The 16,724-nt window shown below is 40.3% G+C and overlaps 1 protein-coding gene across 2 annotated transcripts; it reads left to right on the top strand.

Annotated features, from left to right (window-relative positions):
* The first annotated feature begins 166 nt into the window (after nucleotides 1–166).
* SUPV3L1 (Suv3 like RNA helicase) lies at nucleotides 167–16,724 on the top strand. 2 transcript variants are annotated; one of them, XM_080597508.1, is made up of 15 exons: nucleotides 167–458; nucleotides 4,673–4,750; nucleotides 5,012–5,119; nucleotides 6,212–6,326; nucleotides 6,893–7,061; nucleotides 8,040–8,151; nucleotides 8,419–8,496; nucleotides 8,715–8,806; nucleotides 9,725–9,905; nucleotides 10,293–10,386; nucleotides 11,595–11,814; nucleotides 12,176–12,256; nucleotides 13,746–13,922; nucleotides 15,619–15,767; nucleotides 16,170–16,724. In XM_080597508.1, the coding sequence occupies exons 1-15, from the start codon at nucleotides 233–235 to the stop codon at nucleotides 16,663–16,665; spliced, it is 2,376 nt and encodes a 791-aa protein (XP_080453634.1). In that variant the 5' UTR covers nucleotides 167–232; the 3' UTR covers nucleotides 16,666–16,724. The 2 variants fall into 2 exon arrangements, with proteins under 2 accessions (XP_080453634.1, XP_080453635.1); XM_080597509.1 differs by having other exon boundaries at nucleotides 226–458; nucleotides 5,012–5,070.

The following is a 16,724-nucleotide window of genomic DNA, read 5'->3' on the forward strand; positions in this document are numbered from 1 at the left end:
CTTTGCGTTGTGTGCCTAGACCTATCCCCTCTGGGGCAGGACGGGCACTTTTACCTCGGTCTCGTTGCCTCACGGCCGGTGTTCCCCTCCCCTCAGCAGGGCCTGGCGGCGGAAGCAGCGAGGCCGCGGGCCGCCTCGCCCAGGAAGGGGAGCGGCCGCCATCTCGGCTCGGCGCCCCGCGGGGCACGGCGCACGCGCGGGGCGGGCGGTGGCGGCGCTGCCCTTGAGGCGGATGAGGCGCTGCGCGGGGCCGCTGCTGCGGCTGGCGGGGCGCCGGGCGCTGCCCCTCCGCCATGGCGCCGCCGCCGCCTTCCCGGCCTCCTTCTCCTCCTCCTCGGACGGCAGCGGCGGCTCGCGGGCCCCCGACACGTCCCTCTTCGTGCCCGTGCCGCTAAAGCCCGTGGGTGACGCGGCGGAGGAAGACGTGGGCGCCGAGCTCACGCGGCCCCTCGACAAGGGTGGGTGCGGGCTGTCCGTCGTCCGTCCGTCCGTCCGTCGGTCTGGCCGCGGGGCCGAGGGTGGGACGAAGCCGTCGGGGCGGCGCTGAGCAGGCCCCGAGGTGGATGGAGGAGCAGGTGCGGGGCCAGCCGTTGGCGCGGCGTGCTGCCCGGCCGGGGCACGCGGCTGCGGCCTGCGGGAGGCAAAGCAGCGGCCTTCTCGGGGGGTGGGCACCTTTCTGCGTATCCGGTGTGTATATATATTTATATATCAGGTGCCTCTCCTGCATCGTGCCTGATACATTCTTTATCATGTAAGCGGAAACAGGAAAGAAATCCCGTTGTTGACCTTTAGGTGCTCTACACTTCTTTGTCCATCAGTATAATTATATCCCAAGAAACAGAGTGCAATTTGGAAATGCTTTTTCACCGTTTTATTGAATCATAAACTATACAGCTTGTTCCTTCTGCACAGTAACAGTTACGTTTTACCTAGCTCTGCTAGGATGCTGTCCTTAAAGGCTTGCTAAGAAACAAGTTCCTGCTCCTCTCAGTGCTCAGCGATGCCAAGCACTGAGGGTGTAAAAGAACGTCTGTTTATATGCCATCAGAAGACTTGATTAGGAGGACATTTTATTTTTATAAACAGCAGGTAAAGGAAGCATGGGAAAGTGATCTGACTTGTTTGGAGCCTTTGAGAAAAGGATACTTGGGCCTGACAGGTAAAAAACGTAGTTAGGAGTGAAATCCTGGACAGCTGTAAGGCAAGAAATCTGTGTTGTCTTCAGGCTGGTCTGTGAGTATTGGCTAAAGTTAGGATTGTATTTCTCAGGTGCCAATAAGTATGAACAGTGGTATCTTATGCATACATAACTCATTTTCACCTGTATTAGACTAGCAGTTATGGTGGATTTCTTCAAAGTTACAACTAAAACGATATGGGAAAATACATATAGATCCTGTGTGTTCTCTTAACTTCAAGAGAGAACAGATTGGCTAAAATTATGTGTGTTCCCAGATGAAAATTAACTTTCAAGCAACCTAAAGGTGTGAGGAACGCCAGCCAGGTGGCTGCTGTGGTGCTTGTCTGGCATAGTGGCCTGCAGGGTGCCCTCTGTGGTGCTGTCAGTGATTTCATGTTTTGCAGCCTTAGCTTCCTTAGCAAATATCATCCATTCTTTTTTATGAAATAAATGCTCATCCTCTAGTTTTCCTCCAGAATTCTGACCAGATCTTAAACAAATCACGCATGTGTTTTTGTGGTATTTTGAATGAAGATACTCTCAAATTCTACTGTCAAATACTGTCCTAGGTTCAGTAACGAAAAATTTGTATGCTGAGTATTTACAAGCTCTCTCACTACAGCCTGTGAAGAAACTTTGTTACTTACACTTTTCATAATTACAGTAAATAACAAACTAACAAGATGAAAGATACAGTGGTCATACCTTTCATGCTAGTCAAACCTTGTCAATATAGCAGACACCTTTTTGGATAACTTTTGCAAAGCCAGTTCTGCAAAAACTTTTATAACAGACCTGCTGCTTAACACCAAGTAGGGGAATTCATTCCCAGCTGCATCTTTTTGCTTTACTTTGACTTCGTTAGGATGTCCTCATTAGTGGTGACGTATGCTTTCCATGTTGGTGTATCAAGTAGGTACAAGTAGAAGGGGCATTGCTTTTGAGCTTCTCTTACAGAGATTGTGCCAGAATATGTTGTTTAATAGCCTTTCATTGCTTTTACATTAGTAGGGTTACTGATAGGTTTGTGTGATGGTGACATCCTTGTTACAAAAAGCCTAAGTGCAGTGATATGGAAATGATAAAACAATACGATATTACTATATGATGGAGTGATTTAAAATTTAAGTCAATGCTTGCTAAACCCCTTGTCTGACTGCTTCATCAAAAAAGCTAATTGTTGAGCGAGCTGGTGATACATGAGCATGTTACAGTGAAATATCTAAGGAGCTGCTGTGTTTTAAAAACAAAAAACCAAGACCTGTGATGCTCAACTTGGATAGGAGGACGAAAGGGAGTAACTGGGCCGCTCACAAATGCAGCATCGAAAGAAAGACGTATAAAGAGGAGCAACAAGAGAAGACAGGGATGTTGCAAAGATAAGTGGTCCGCCAGCAGTACAGAGGGAGAAAGATTGGTACCTGGCTGCCAGTCAGCAGGCAGCACGCACGGGGTGTGGATGTGGGCCTCCTGGCATGGAGAGGATCTGTTAACCATTTTAAAATAAATTTGAACAGAAAAATCTACTGTATGAAAGACCAGCACTTTGTGCTGGTAAGAATTCTTGATAAAGTTGTTGATTTGGAGCCCAAACGCTCAGTCATTGAATGCCCCTCGAGTGTCTTCAGCTGTCGGACTGTGTGCGCGTGCTCGCTGCTAAGAGATGTGAGCTGGGAAAGATGAGCTGTTGTCAGCAATTCGTGCATCAGGACCAGGAGGTGCCTGAACAAATGGACTAGTTAGATGCACAACGTCACTTGGGTTGGACAATGCAAGTCTAACTGGAAAATACTGCTAAGAAATGTGTAATTCTCAAGTATTTTAGCTCAAGCAGAGCTAAAATAGTGCTCTAGACTGAGAAAATAGTTAAGAGGGGAATTTCTTAAAACAGAAGTGACTGGTAGAAAGGAGAATTAATGGTAGAGGTAGGACACATCTCCTGAGTTTGTGCCCTGCTACTGGTTGTTTTAGAAATAGTGCTACAGGCAGTTAGATTAAACTGCTGTGGCTGTACACATTGTTGGAGTGCGATGCCAGCTTCGTTTTGTTTGGATACGCCTTATTGTTAAGGTATTCGTGCTTAGGAAGGATCGTGACCTTGAGTGGGCTACGATGGTCCCAACGTCATGTTGCCTTGGATAGTAACAAATGTTCTGGCATTGACCTTTTCATCTTGTAGTAAGGCCAGTAGGTTGTGATTTAAATATGTCTGATGTTGTGTTAACTTCTGTAACTTCTTATGGAGGCTTCTCAAGAGAAATTCATCCTCTTCCATTCTTTTAATGCGGTGTTTTCCAGCATGTCTTTGATTTCCAGGGCCCTAAACATTTCCTGATGAGAATATGAATGTCTGTGCAGTAAATGTAAGCGTGCTGATAACAGCCTTCATCTTGCTTAGTTACGCGTGTGAACGCTTCGGAAGTAGTTTTCAGTCTGTCATTTGAAATAAGTTCCTAACAGACTGCTGCACTACTCCATCCCATGCAGGTGCAGGATGGATGGAACCACTGCTCTTGTGCTTCTGGCTTTGGCTCTACTGGTTTTGCACTTCGCCAAATTCTTGCCAAGCGATGATTTTTATTATTCAAAGTGGGCTATCTCTACTCTAGAGTATAGCTTTTCAGAAAAAGAGGCAATTTTTCAGTGATTTATCGTTGATTTCATGGGAAGCTTTCCCCATCATGACAGAGCTTTCAGACAGTCAGGTAATAACCGAGGAGAGCAGCGTGTGGTGGTGTTCTGCTGGCAAACTGCGTTATGTACCAGTTCTGCCAGTGTGTAGTACAGGGCTGCTGGACTCGAATTTTAAGAATAACATAAGGTTATGGCCAGGTGCTGCTGATACTTGCTAGATTGCTATGAATTCCTGATTTGTTATCGATGAGGAGCTGACATTTCTGCTGTTGTGATTTGACTAACGTTTAATAAACTGAATTCTGTATTTTATAATAATAAACACAGTTTTGTTAAAACACAGAACTTGCCTTTCAGGGGACAGAATGGGTTTATTAATAACTTTATAATAATCAGGTGTTCACATCAAACCTCTTGATTTGTGACAGGTATGAGGAAAGTCGGATAAGTTTTCTTTTATCTTATCTGAGAAATAGAAAGAACACCGCATCTGGTTTGCCTGATTTCTCTGAGTGTGTGTCTTAGAAGCAGTGTAGAGGGAAGAAGGCCTCTCAGCAGGTTTAGGAAAGCTTTCATTGAGTGGTTTAAGCAGATTTAATTTTCACATTAAAACTTGCTGTTTACCGATAAGTGCTGATAAAAAGCAAACAAAAAACATCCCCAGACTTAAAATCGTCCTTTTCCACAACAGCCTCAGTTGTTGATTGTGTTTCATTTGGGGAAAAACCATTTGAGTCTGTTCAGCGTGGCAAAGATGCCCTCACTCTGAAGCGATGAGACTATAAGCCATGATTTTGGGGTCAGCAGAATGTGATTTAGTCTTGAGCAAGCTAAAAAAATGTTCTTCTTTTTCTGCAGCTGAAGTTCTAAAAAGCTTAAATAAGTTCTACAAAAGAAAAGAAATCCAAAGACTAGGAACAGAAAATGGATTAGATGGTAAGAAAATATTCTAAGAGTTTCTTTTATGTGAACTCTGTTTTTATTTGGGTATGTTATTAGTAGACAGGATTTTTTACAGTTCTCACAGCACTGCTTGTTAGGTTGCCTCTGTCATTAGGTTTAAATAACCTTAATTGCTTGTAATAGCTCAAGTAAAGGTACACGTTTTTAATGGACCACTTCAGTGGTTTGTTTTGTGTTTACAAATACGGGTGTCGTGATTCTACTCACATCGACTTTTTCATTGTCTTTTTGCAGCTCGCCTGTTTCACCAAGCCTTTATAAGCTTTAGGAAATATATCATGGAATCCAGCTCTGTGAGTGCTGATTTGCATATTATTCTCAATGATATATGCTGTGGTGCAGGCAAGTATCTGGGGTGCTTGTAAAATAAAATGTGCATTTTTTTCTTGTTTTTAACCGCTGTACTTACCTGTCTACCTGTTGGATCCCCCTACGGTGCTGTAAAAGAGGTTGAAAATCGTTCTGCTTCCTCTTCAGAACCATTTGTGCCCATCCTACAGAGTGTTCTGTCTTTAAATCTTCTGAAGTGGAAACAAAAGAGGTGGAAGTCTTAGCAAGTAGAAGCCCATTGTTTTATAGCATCTGTTCCTTGGTGAAATGGAAACCGTACTGTTTGATTTATTCCTCTCTCAAAAATTTAGTAGGCACTAGGGGGCACTTTGAGAGCGTTGTCCTGCCCAGGTGGCTTGAAAAACTTGGGAACACAACTCTGACTGTTCTGCTTTTGTGTGGCACTAATAGAGAAGGTGGTGTTTGCTTGCTTACTGCTTTGTGTGTTGTAATTAACGACACTTAACCAAGAGGTGATGCTAATTGGTAACAACAGAAACACCTTTCTCCATAGTTTGAGCTTTAGGACTTCGGCATTGTACGTATGTTTTTAATGATGGTAATATAAAGGTTACAGTGTCCTTAAGCTTTGTCTTAAAATGTAAATGTGTTGATTTTAAGTCTTTAGGAAATCTTCCTCTTTAGGAAATTTAAGAAATCTTTATATATTAGTTTTGTATAAAATCTTTCACGTAGTTCATTTATTTTATTCCAAGGCCACAAATGAATTCAGCAATAAAAGACAAAAATCTTCATAGGACAGAAAAAGCTATTTCTCACCCAGCTTTTTCGTAGCTTCTCATTTTATTTGGAAGTTCTCTAGACTTGAAGATTAGCAAGAGTGAATTTACTGAACTGAGGTTTTTTTTTCATGCTCCTTTGTGTTTGTAGAACATTGCTTAATGAGCCCATGACTCGTGTTAGTTTACCTTTCGGCGATTGTGATATTGAACTTTGTTTAGAGCTTTTTAGCTCTAAAATTTTTAGAACTTTGTTTGTATAAATAATTACTGAAGTGGTGGTGGAAGTACCATTAATTTTTTTCAAAATTTGTTATGAAGATGCATGCCTTCGGACAGGCATTCAAGCTTTCTTGTCTTCTAGGTCACGTGGATGATCTCTTTCCATTTTTCTTGAGACATGCCAAGCAGATCTTTCCGATGCTGGACTGCATGGATGATCTGCGAAAGATCAGTGATTTAAGGCTGCCGCCCAACTGGTCAGTGAGTTTAAGGGATTGTGGTGTTTTCTTAGCCTCACATAATTTCTGAGTCTGTGGATTTGAACTTTGATAGATATTTGCATTACGTTTTCAGTTCCAGTTCTCTCTTTTTAGAATAACTTGTCAGAAACTCTCATCTATGTTACAAGATATTTTGCAATCAATTAAAAGGAAAACAAGAGCATGTCAGCTATGAAAGTAGCTGAGTTGGTATTCTCTTTCCAGAAAGCTGACTTGTGGCTCTATCTGGGAATTAGTGTGTTGGAACATTAAAATGTTAGTGCACCCAAAGAGAGACCATAGTAATGAGAGTTATTTTGAACACCATTTATGAATTTCAATCTCAATCTTAGAAAGCATTGTATGGTTAGTAAGATGAATGTATAAGATACAGGAACTTCATGTCTTATAGGGTGTATTTAAGAACTTGATCTTTCTGCTTTTAACTCACATGAAAGTTTACTGATATGCAAATATTTAAGCTAATTTGGAATTTCACCTAAATCAGTATCCAGAACACCAGATACAGGTTCAACAATTTATTTTTTTTTTGTGTGTTTTAGGTATCCAGAAGCTAGGGCTATTCAGAGAAAGATAATATTCCATGCTGGCCCTACAAATAGTGGAAAAACATACCATGCTATCCAGAGATTTTTGTCAGCAAAGTCTGGAATATACTGTGGTCCATTAAAACTTCTGGCTCATGAGATCTTCCAAAAGAGTAATGCTGCTGTCAGTATGTTGTATTACTTACCTGTTTCCTAACTATTGGAGCAGTCTCATGAATGCATGTTTAAGTGCTGTAGTTGCCTAAAGGAGGCTGTGAAGCAGTGTACTTGGAAGGGTGCTTTTGGCGAGCTGTGGTGATGTCAGTTACCAGCGGTCATTTCTGCTCTAGGCAGAGTGGAACATCACTTTCTCCAAAGCATATGCCATGTTGTCATCCTTGTAACCTGCATTCATTGTTCTGTGGTATTTTTTCTCTCCCTCGGTTAGCCTGGTTGTACTGTTAGATTTTTCTGTGTCAAAACCATTGCTTCTTTTATCCTGACCTTTATTTTAGCTTGTACTCAAGTAATTACCCTCGCTTAACTCCCATCAACCTTTTGCTTCAGTGTTTAAATACGTTTAACTCGGCCATCTAATAAAGTTCTGCAATTTCAGATTGGGTGAGTTGGTGAAAGCCAGTGCCCTGTTATAACAGGTCCCTAGAGGAGGTGTTCTTTAGTACTTTTTGTTGTTGTTGTTTACTTTTTTTTTATCGTTTCCAACATCTTTCCGAAGGGTTTTCACCAGGGTGTTTGCAGCTGCACAGAACCATACCTGTTCTGAGGTATTACTGTAGCACATCACACATTAATGCAGCGTAGTATGTAGATATAGTAGTGTTTAACAAGGTTCTTGTCACTTCTCTCTATATATTGTTAAGTCTGAGAATTTCTAAGTAAGAGTACATCTAAGTAAGATGTTATCTCTTGCAGGAATGGGGGAGGGCATCTCATTAAAGATATTACCTCTTCATTATGCCCTTCAGTCTGAGAGGACTTAAATACAGGCCACAAGTCTCAAAAGGCTGAGTAGTTATTTTCTGGATAGCTTCCTTTATACTGTCTCAGAAGCTACTTTAAGAAACTGATTTTTTTTTCCCCTGTGGAAAGAGGATTATATTATATTCAGGAAATGTAACATGAGTTTTCTGAATTCCCATAGAACGTGCCATGTGATTTGGTGACAGGAGAAGAGCGTGTGTATGCCAATGAAGATGCCAGACAAGCTTCTCATATTGCTTGTACCATTGAAATGTGCAGCACTAACACACCTTGTACGTATATACAGTTGTTTGTCACATCTCTGGGATCTTTATGGGTGTTATTGCTGGTACTCTGTGAAGTAGCAGAGCTATTCCTTTTCACTCCTACTTGAGCAATTTCTGAGTTATTACCTGGACCATCTTAGCTTAGCTTTTTGGTGGCAGAGGTTTAACTTGATTTGAGCAACATTTTTGAAAGCCTTTGTGATGTTCTTTCGTATGTAATATTGCTGTTCTGGATGCTCTTCCTTGGTTCATCATATTTTTCTTGTTTTTAAGATGAAGTTGCTGTGATTGATGAAATTCAGATGATCCGAGATCCTGCTAGAGGGTGGGCTTGGACAAGAGCCCTTCTAGGTAAGCTTGTTAATGTTGGCAATTAACTTTGGTTCGTAGGTTGTTCTGACTAATGACGATAATTCATAATTTAATGTGAGGTGAAGTATACTCCTTGATGTGTTTAGTGAGCAAAATGTGATTTTGGGGTAACTGTTAATGTTAGCCAAAGTGCTGTTGGATATAAGTATGTAACTTTTTGAACTCTGTTTCACTCTGTTTCACTGGGTCTTGTTCAGGACTCTCTGCGGAAGAAATCCATGTTTGTGGAGAAGCTGCTGCTATTGACTTGGTGACAGAACTCATGTACACTACAGGGGAGGAAGTTGAGGTAAGCTTTTTAGTTCTACGAAGTTATGGCTAGAGTATCACCTTCTTGCTGGGAAAACAGACTGAAATGCAGGCTCTTGTCTGGGATACAACTGATCAAAGTTACTCTTGCAGGAGTTCTTGTTAAAATGTTTCTCCATTTTGCTAAACCAAAGGAGATGTTATAAAGTGTTTTTTTTTTTTTTCATATAATGGTATTATTTTTGCTTAAAAGAAAGGTAATTGTTTTGCTGACTTCCCCTCAGGGCATGCTGTAGCTGTTCAGTGGCTTTCTTTACTGTTCTGTTCTTCCTGGACGGAACCATGCCTTCAGTTCGCTCAGGTTATTTGATCTGTTGATGCTTACTCTCCATATGGTGACGAAAACTGTTAAAGAGTTTTCATCTCCAGAAGAAAGCTATTGAAAAATCTCTGAAACCCAACCTTCCTGTTATGAATTCTGCTGTCTTCAAAAGATTCCTTTCTGAAGAGCATTAAAAAACAAAATTTGGTCCTAAGAAAGTGTAGTCTACATGATTTCTTGGTGAATTATCTGTAGCTTTACATATATCTGCTTGCTGGGCTGTGCAGCTGTGAAAGAGTTACAACATGAAGGTGACTGAAATAAGGAAAACAAACTCATTTCTTACAAGAATGGCTATTATGTAGTCTGTGTATTTCTTCACTTGAAACTAGTTGACATGTAAAAATGTATAGTTCCTCTGCTTCTTGAAAAGGCCTTTTATTTCTCAGCCTGGGAAATGTTGCAAGTATGCAACTGCATGAGGTGTATGTCACCTTCTTTCTGGTAGTTATCCTTCCAGGACTGTGAGAGGTCCCTCAGTGTTAGTCAGTTGTGACAATAACCATGCTCGATGATCTTCCACAGGAATTTGTCATTTAAAAAACATATTATCTTTGATAACTCCTTTAATTCTAGGTCCGAAACTACAAAAGACTCACTCCTCTTACAGTGTTGGATTATGCCTTAGAATCTTTGGATAACCTCCGGCCTGGGGACTGCATCGTTTGTTTCAGTAAGAACGACATTTATTCCGTCAGTCGGCAGGTTGAAGCTCGAGGATTAGAGTGTGCTGTCATTTATGGCAGTCTGCCACCAGGTAAAGCTTCCTTGCTTTTATTTTTGAGAGAACAGTCTGATTTTGCTGCTTTTCTAGAAAAAAACTTAAAATGAAGTTTTTCTAGTTTTGCATCTCCATATAAAGACTTCTGTTGAATGGTGTTTTTTATAATCTTGGTGTCAGAGCTTTTATTACGTACTTAATATTGTTCTTCAGATAGACTTAATTAAATGAGATCTATCTACAGCCCTGGGTCTGGTTTTAAATTCCTGCCCCTCTACCCTCAACCACAGCCTGATACCAATCAAAGGTTTTTTTTCTTTTTTTTTCCTTGATCTATTATAAAGACATCAAGCTTAGTGATAAGCTGTATTTATTTTCTAAGAACAGTTTGCTATGTGAAGTGTTTGTGCTTTTTTGCTTTAGGAACAAAACTTGAACAGGCAAAGAAGTTCAATGATCCTGATGATCCATGCAAAATTTTAGTTGCTACGGATGCAATTGGAATGGGACTCAATTTGTAAGTACTCTGACAGGTTATGGTATGATTTTTTGGGATCTGGTACCTGCATTAGTTTGCTCACTTTTTTCCGGCCAGTCTGACTGGATTGGCTAAATATCTGCTACGGCTAAAAAACCACAGTACTTATGTTTTAATTCTGAACTGCTGATGAATTTGATTGGGTAGGACTGAGCTTTAATTCTAAAGCTGATTCTAAAAATTAAATGGCTTACTTGATCTAATTCTGTTATAGTAAGCACTGTTAAGGTGCTTCTAATTTGTGGGGGTCAGAGGGGCTAGGTTGTTAGTGTCAGTCTCTTGCATTTGTGAAATGTAGAGCAAGTGAAATGCCGGGTGCCACACCTGGGTCACAACAACCCCGTGCAGTGGTACAGCCTGGGGGAAGAGTGCCTGTAAAGTTGCCCTGCAGAAAAGGGCCTGAGGGTGCTGGTTGAAAGCCTGATCAACAGGAGCCATCAGTGTGCCCAGGTGGCCAAGAAGGATGGTGACATCCTGGCCCACATCGGAAATGGTATGGCCAGCAGGGCTGGGGAAGTGCTTGTGCATCTGTACTTGGCACTGGTGAGACCGCAGCTTGAGCTCTGTGCTCAGCGTGGGGCCCCTCACTGCAAGAAGGATGGTGGGGTGCTGGAACGTGCTCAGAGAACACTGAAACTGGTGAAGGGACTAGAAAACACGATACACGAGGAGCAACTGAGGGATGTGGGGTTGTTTAGTCGTGGTTTTTGGTAGTGGAATTGCCATCTCTGGAGACACTTAAGAGACATGGGGTTGTGGCACTAAGAGACATGGTTTAGTGGTGGACTTGGTAGTGTTACATGATGGTTGAACTTGATGATCTTACAGGCACTTTCCAACCTAAATAATTCTATGATTCTTTGAAGTTCAGTCCAGTTTTAGAGGTATTATGCTGCTGAAAGCAATGAAGTCATATTGCTATCAACTGCTAAGGCAGATGATGAGGAGTGGACTGGGACCCTATTAGAACAGGATTGAAATATGTCGGGATGGTGATTCTTGTAACTACTAACCAGTAGTCTTATGCTGCCCTTTTGGATTTGATATGTTCCTAAGTAGTACCTGTGATTATTTAATTTATGGAGGAGAAAAAGCCTTTGAAAATATGGCTTTCATTCTTCTGTAGGTGGTTGTGTATTGGAAATAATTTGCAAAACCAATTCCTATTTTTTTCTCAAATATTTCAGGTGTATAAAAAGAATAATTTTTAACTCAATAGTAAAGCCAACTATCAATGAGAAGGGGGAGAAGGAAATAGACTTAATTACAACCTCTCAGGCTCTACAAATCGCGGGCAGAGCTGGGCGTTACGGCTCATCTTTCAAGCAAGGAGAAGTCACAACAATGCATCGTGACGACCTAGTGCAGCTGAAGGAGATTCTGAGTGAGCCTGTGCGCCCTGTGAAGGTGAGAGGCTCAGTTCCCTGTGTGTACAGGTGTGCTCTGGAGCCGTGTTACAGTCTTCTGATCCCAAATTGTTTTTCTTTGTGTCTATGAACAACTCAGTGACAAAAACGTTTTTTGTCATGCTGGGATGATTTTGAATATATGGCTCATTTGGAGGCTTGCAATACCTTCAGTTATATTGAAACTGCTTTTTTAAGAATTAAAAGCTCAAAAGTTTGTAAGGTCCATATAAGTGTTCTCGAAAAACTGGACTCTGTAGGGTGTTTTGGCATATTATCTTTCTAGATTCTTCATCTGATGCGCTAACTTAAGAACAATGTTGAGAATTAATGGAAAATGTTGTCTTTGTTTTTCCCTTTAGGCAGCTGGCCTACATCCTACTGCTGAGCAGATAGAAATGTTTGCTTATCATCTCCCTGATGCCACTCTTTCCAATCTAATTGTAAGAGCAATCAAAATATTAGCTTCTATAGCTTTGCCTATAGTCACTGCTTTCTTAGAAATATGTACTTTAAAAATGTAACAGACAGCTTTGTGTGTATTAGTTCAATTTTTCTTTCTACCACAGCCATGACTGCAAATACATTTTGAATGCCTACTTATTCTATTTTATAATAAACCTGAAAGCCTTTGAAGTGTGTAAATACGTGTACTTGTGTTAAAGAGCATGCAAGATCCTTTTCATTTCACCTTTCCTCCATTTTAAATGTAGACTTTGTCTGCGTCTGAAAATCTTAGATTGAAATTTTAACAAATGTGTGTGAAAACTGCTGGGAAACGGAGCTGGTCATGTCAGGTTTCTGTATATCTGAGAGCTTCTGCGGACTTTACAGTAAAACAGTCTGCTGAGCTTGGTGTAAACAGATTCTGTGGGATCTACTTGATCTCATCATTACGTGAATGGTAGAATGGTAGAATTTCTGGAAGCACCTGAAGTTTTTGAAGTAGAAATTAAGTTTCCAATGCTGTATTTAAAAAACAGTTTCACTGTTTTTAGCACAATGAGAACTTGTCTGCAGCTTTCAGGGATATGAGTGCATATTTAGCTCCCTGCTGAGATGCTGTTACATAGCAAATTACACAGTTTCTAACCTTGAGATAGAAGATTACACTCGGAGACCTCCTGGAAGATTAGACTGGTAGGGTAACAGCACATCTTCAAAATCTGTTTTTCTGAGCTAGCTTATCAGTATCAAGATTTATTAAAAAAAAAAAAAGAAAATGTCATTATCAATCTCTCTAAGTATTCAGTTGCATATCCAATTAAGAAGCTCAGTACTTCTCTAAAGATCTTTTAAAGAAAAAAAATCTTCAAAAGATTTACATTAGAGAAACTAGATTTGTGGGCCAATAAAAATTCCACCTGCAATGTGCAGTGGCATCTCCTATTACTCCAGACCTTGGATAAGTTTCAGGTATTCTTTGAACTTCTCTATTGCAACACCAGATTTATCTTGTGACTTCTTTCTTCCTAAAATAGGTCTGCTCCTGGCATTGGTATAAAAATAGCTCAATTGTTGAATTTTATGTTGTAAAGTTAGCTTTTTGGGTCATGCTAAGTGACAAACCTGGAATAAGTTTGAAACGTGGAAATAATTGATTATTGTGATAGTGTTCTTCGAAGCTAAAATGTATGTTTTTAGAACATAAAATTGGATACTTAAAAGACCAGTTGAAAATGCTTCAATAAAACATAGTGCTTTATGTCTTACCCTCTGATCCTGTGTCAGAGAATTTAGTTAAAATTCTCTTAAAAGAGTAGAGGGAGCTCTTCTGACCTTTTTCTTATTACTATGGTTCGAATTAGTATTTTTAACTGTTCTTTCAGTATAACTAGCATTTAAAACACCAAATCATTTTGTTTTGTTAATATAAAATGTGTCAACCCTTTCCTGTAATAACACCCTCTTCATTTGATTATGTTTTCACAGGATATTTTTGTGAGTCTCTCACAAGTTGATGGGCTTTACTTTGTCTGCAATATTGATGACTTCAAATTTCTAGCAGATATGATTCAGCACATTCCACTAAATTTGCGATCACGATATGTCTTCTGCACTGCACCCTTGAATAGAAAAGAGCCCTTTGTGTGTACCACGTTGTTGAAGGTCGGTTATTGTTTGTTTCCTAGAAAATGTTGAATTTATATTGAACTGAGCAGGTTGTGGTGCAGTGGGACTTGTCTAGCTGCTCTGCTTATTGTGGGTATTGTCATTGCCTCATTTGAGAGCATTCTTAACATGCTCATAGGTAAAAAATATAAATTAGAGATTTTTTAAAAATTGTATTCTTCACCTGGAAGGGGGAAGCTCTTCACTTCTGAGAACTGATTCCATTTTGAGATTAAATTAGAATTTGAATAGTTTTCCACTGTTTGCCTCCACTGTTTCAGGGTGTTAGGTGGTCAACAAGACAGAGAAATGTGGGACTGAATGTGACTGTTGATGTTATAATACAATTATGTAGAATTAAACTCCCAGAAGAAGTGGTGCTGTAAAATTGATCTCAGAATTACATCAGTTCAGTTTGCAGGCCTTGATAAACTCTTTTTGTCAGTGCTCCTGGAGTGATTATTTTGAGGAATTTTCCGTCAGCTGATTTCAGTTTTTCAGGACTAATAATTTCTTTTGGGCCTTTTACTTTGTTAGACACTATTATCTTTCTCCCTTTTTTTTAGGGATTGTGTTAATATTTTTAATAAAATAGTCTAAAAATTTAACTGCTGTTGTGCCCTTATGTCACAGATACCAGACTCAAGCTTTTAAAAACTGGCAAGTAACTTTCTTTGAAAGTTGAGTGATTGATTTCAAGAGTTTAAAAAAATAAATTTTGCCTTCTTAAGGAAATGCTAAGCATTCAGATCCCACGTAGTGGAGGTGCAGAAGGTCGTAACATGATAGTAGATTCAGCAGCTGACACATCAGTTGTTAAATGTTGATGTGAATTTTAGCCCCTGGTAAAAAAACCACCCTGGTATTAGCCAGTTAGGAACTAGTTAATCCAAGTCATCAGTACTCCTGACATTTAAAAATTTAAATCTTATTTGTCTTGTTTATCTGTTAGTAAAAGAGCTGAGATATCTAGGTTTCAGAAGAGCTGTTACTGCAGATTAATCTGTTTGGGTTGTGAGTAGTGCCTTTCATAAGTCAGGGAACACATTTAATACAATTTTCTCAATCCTGGAGATTCTGAAAAAAAAAAAAAAGATAATTAACAGAATAGGAGCAAGAGGAGAAGAAAAGACCAGGTCTGCGTGCTCTGCTAGATGAAATCATATGCCTCCAGTGTTAGGTTTTGCTGGATAGCTCTGTACATCTGTTGCTTAACTCTGTGCACGGCCCATGGACAAATTGTGTTAATGAGGCCTGGGAAAGGAGAGATGACTGCTGTGTTGAGCAATTAACTAAAAGAATGTGTGGCATTTGGGCTGTGTAAAACAAAGCAGGTATTTTCTGGAATATTGTATGTATACAGACTCAAGGGAATTTAGTTCACTGGGATTATTTTGAGTTGGCTAGCGGCTGTTTCTTTAATAATAAACTGGCCTGCAAACATTATCTAACAGTAGACTGTGGTACTGACTCTCAATCAGTTCTGTGCTCTGCGGATTGCAGTGGGCCTTAGCTAGCGTGCAGCTGCTCAACTACAAACTACCCTTCTGTCAGTTACAAGAATGTAAATAGCCTGTTTGTTTATAAACTGCTTGAATAATGCAACTGGTTACAGAAATGGCTGTGCTGTAAATTTATTTGTTCTTCCCTGACTAATTGCATATTTCACTGAATCCTCTTTTTTTTCTTTCAGTTTGCAAGACAGTTCAGCAGAAATGAGCCTCTGACGTTTGACTGGCTCTGTCGGCACACCAAATGGCCGCTAGCCCCACCAAAGAACATCAAAGAACTTGTACACCTCGAAGCTGTTCATGATGTTTTTGACCTCTATCTGTGGTTAAGGTATTCACTTGGTGCTTGGGAATCACTTTTTTTTTCTGCTAATATTTATGAATTGCTGTCCTAGAAAGCAGTGTGTTTCCAGCCAGTGTGTATGTGGTACAGTATGGGGTCATTTGATGGCTCTTTGGAGGATCTTGACAAATGCTGGTGTAGCTATGTTGTGGGAGCAAGCTGCAGGCTCTGCAGAGAACAGTTTGTGACTGACAGAGAAAGAAAGTTAGAAACAAGGGGATCCTGGACTGAAGCAGCTGCAGTGCCACCTAAAATATAGTGGTCTTCTCATGCAACACGTAATAATTTTTCTTTTTTACTTTACATAATGTATATCTCAGTTTTGTCCCAGTCAGCATTCCTTTAGTGTAAAGGTTTAATTGTATTTTGTTTTGTTTCACCTCTCTTCAGTTACCGCTTCATGGATATGTTCCCTGATGCTGCCCTTGTAAGGAATATTCAGAAAAAACTAGACGACATTATACAAATTGGTGTCTGCAACATCACAAAGCTGATCCGAGCTTCACAGTCTAGTGCTGCTTCTGGAGCGGCAGAAGTTGTGTCAGAAGACTTTCCTCTTTCAAGGACTAAAAGAGATAGTAGGATGTTTTCAGACCATCGTGGTGCAAAATCCACAGAGCCACTCTCTGTTGCGCTGGAGGTTCCAGGAGAAAGTAGAGCCAGGAGCTTGAAAGCTTACAGGTCTTCTACGAGGCAGGAGGATTTGAAAAGCCATGGACGTGGATCGCTTGCCAACAGATTGCTGCGTGAAGGACTTCTAACACAAGAGATGCTGAGACAGCTGGAGAGTGAGTGGCAGGATCAGCACAGGAATGGTAGATACGGCCTTGCCTCAAAAAGAGATGATCAGAGTAGTTCAAAGGAAACTGGAAAAAAGAAAAAATAGAATCCATGTCATAATTCTGTTTAGTTTTTATTAATAAAATAAAATACTATTTTAATAAC

The sequence above is a fragment of the Anser brachyrhynchus genome (genome assembly GCF_964034855.1).
Source record: "Anser brachyrhynchus genome assembly, chromosome: 6".
NCBI lineage: Eukaryota > Metazoa > Chordata > Aves > Anseriformes > Anatidae > Anser > Anser brachyrhynchus.

Bases quoted from the DNA above. Each gene is read 5' to 3' on its own strand.
- SUPV3L1 (XM_080597508.1), top strand. From the start codon at position 233: ATGAGGCGCTGCGCGGGGCCGCTGCTGCGGCTGGCGGGGCGCCGGGCG. The intron at 459-4,672 runs GTGGGTGCGGGC...CTTTTTCTGCAG, and splicing joins CACGCGGCCCCTCGACAAGG to CTGAAGTTCTAAAAAGCTTA. The intron at 4,751-5,011 runs GTAAGAAAATAT...GTCTTTTTGCAG, and splicing joins AACAGAAAATGGATTAGATG to CTCGCCTGTTTCACCAAGCC.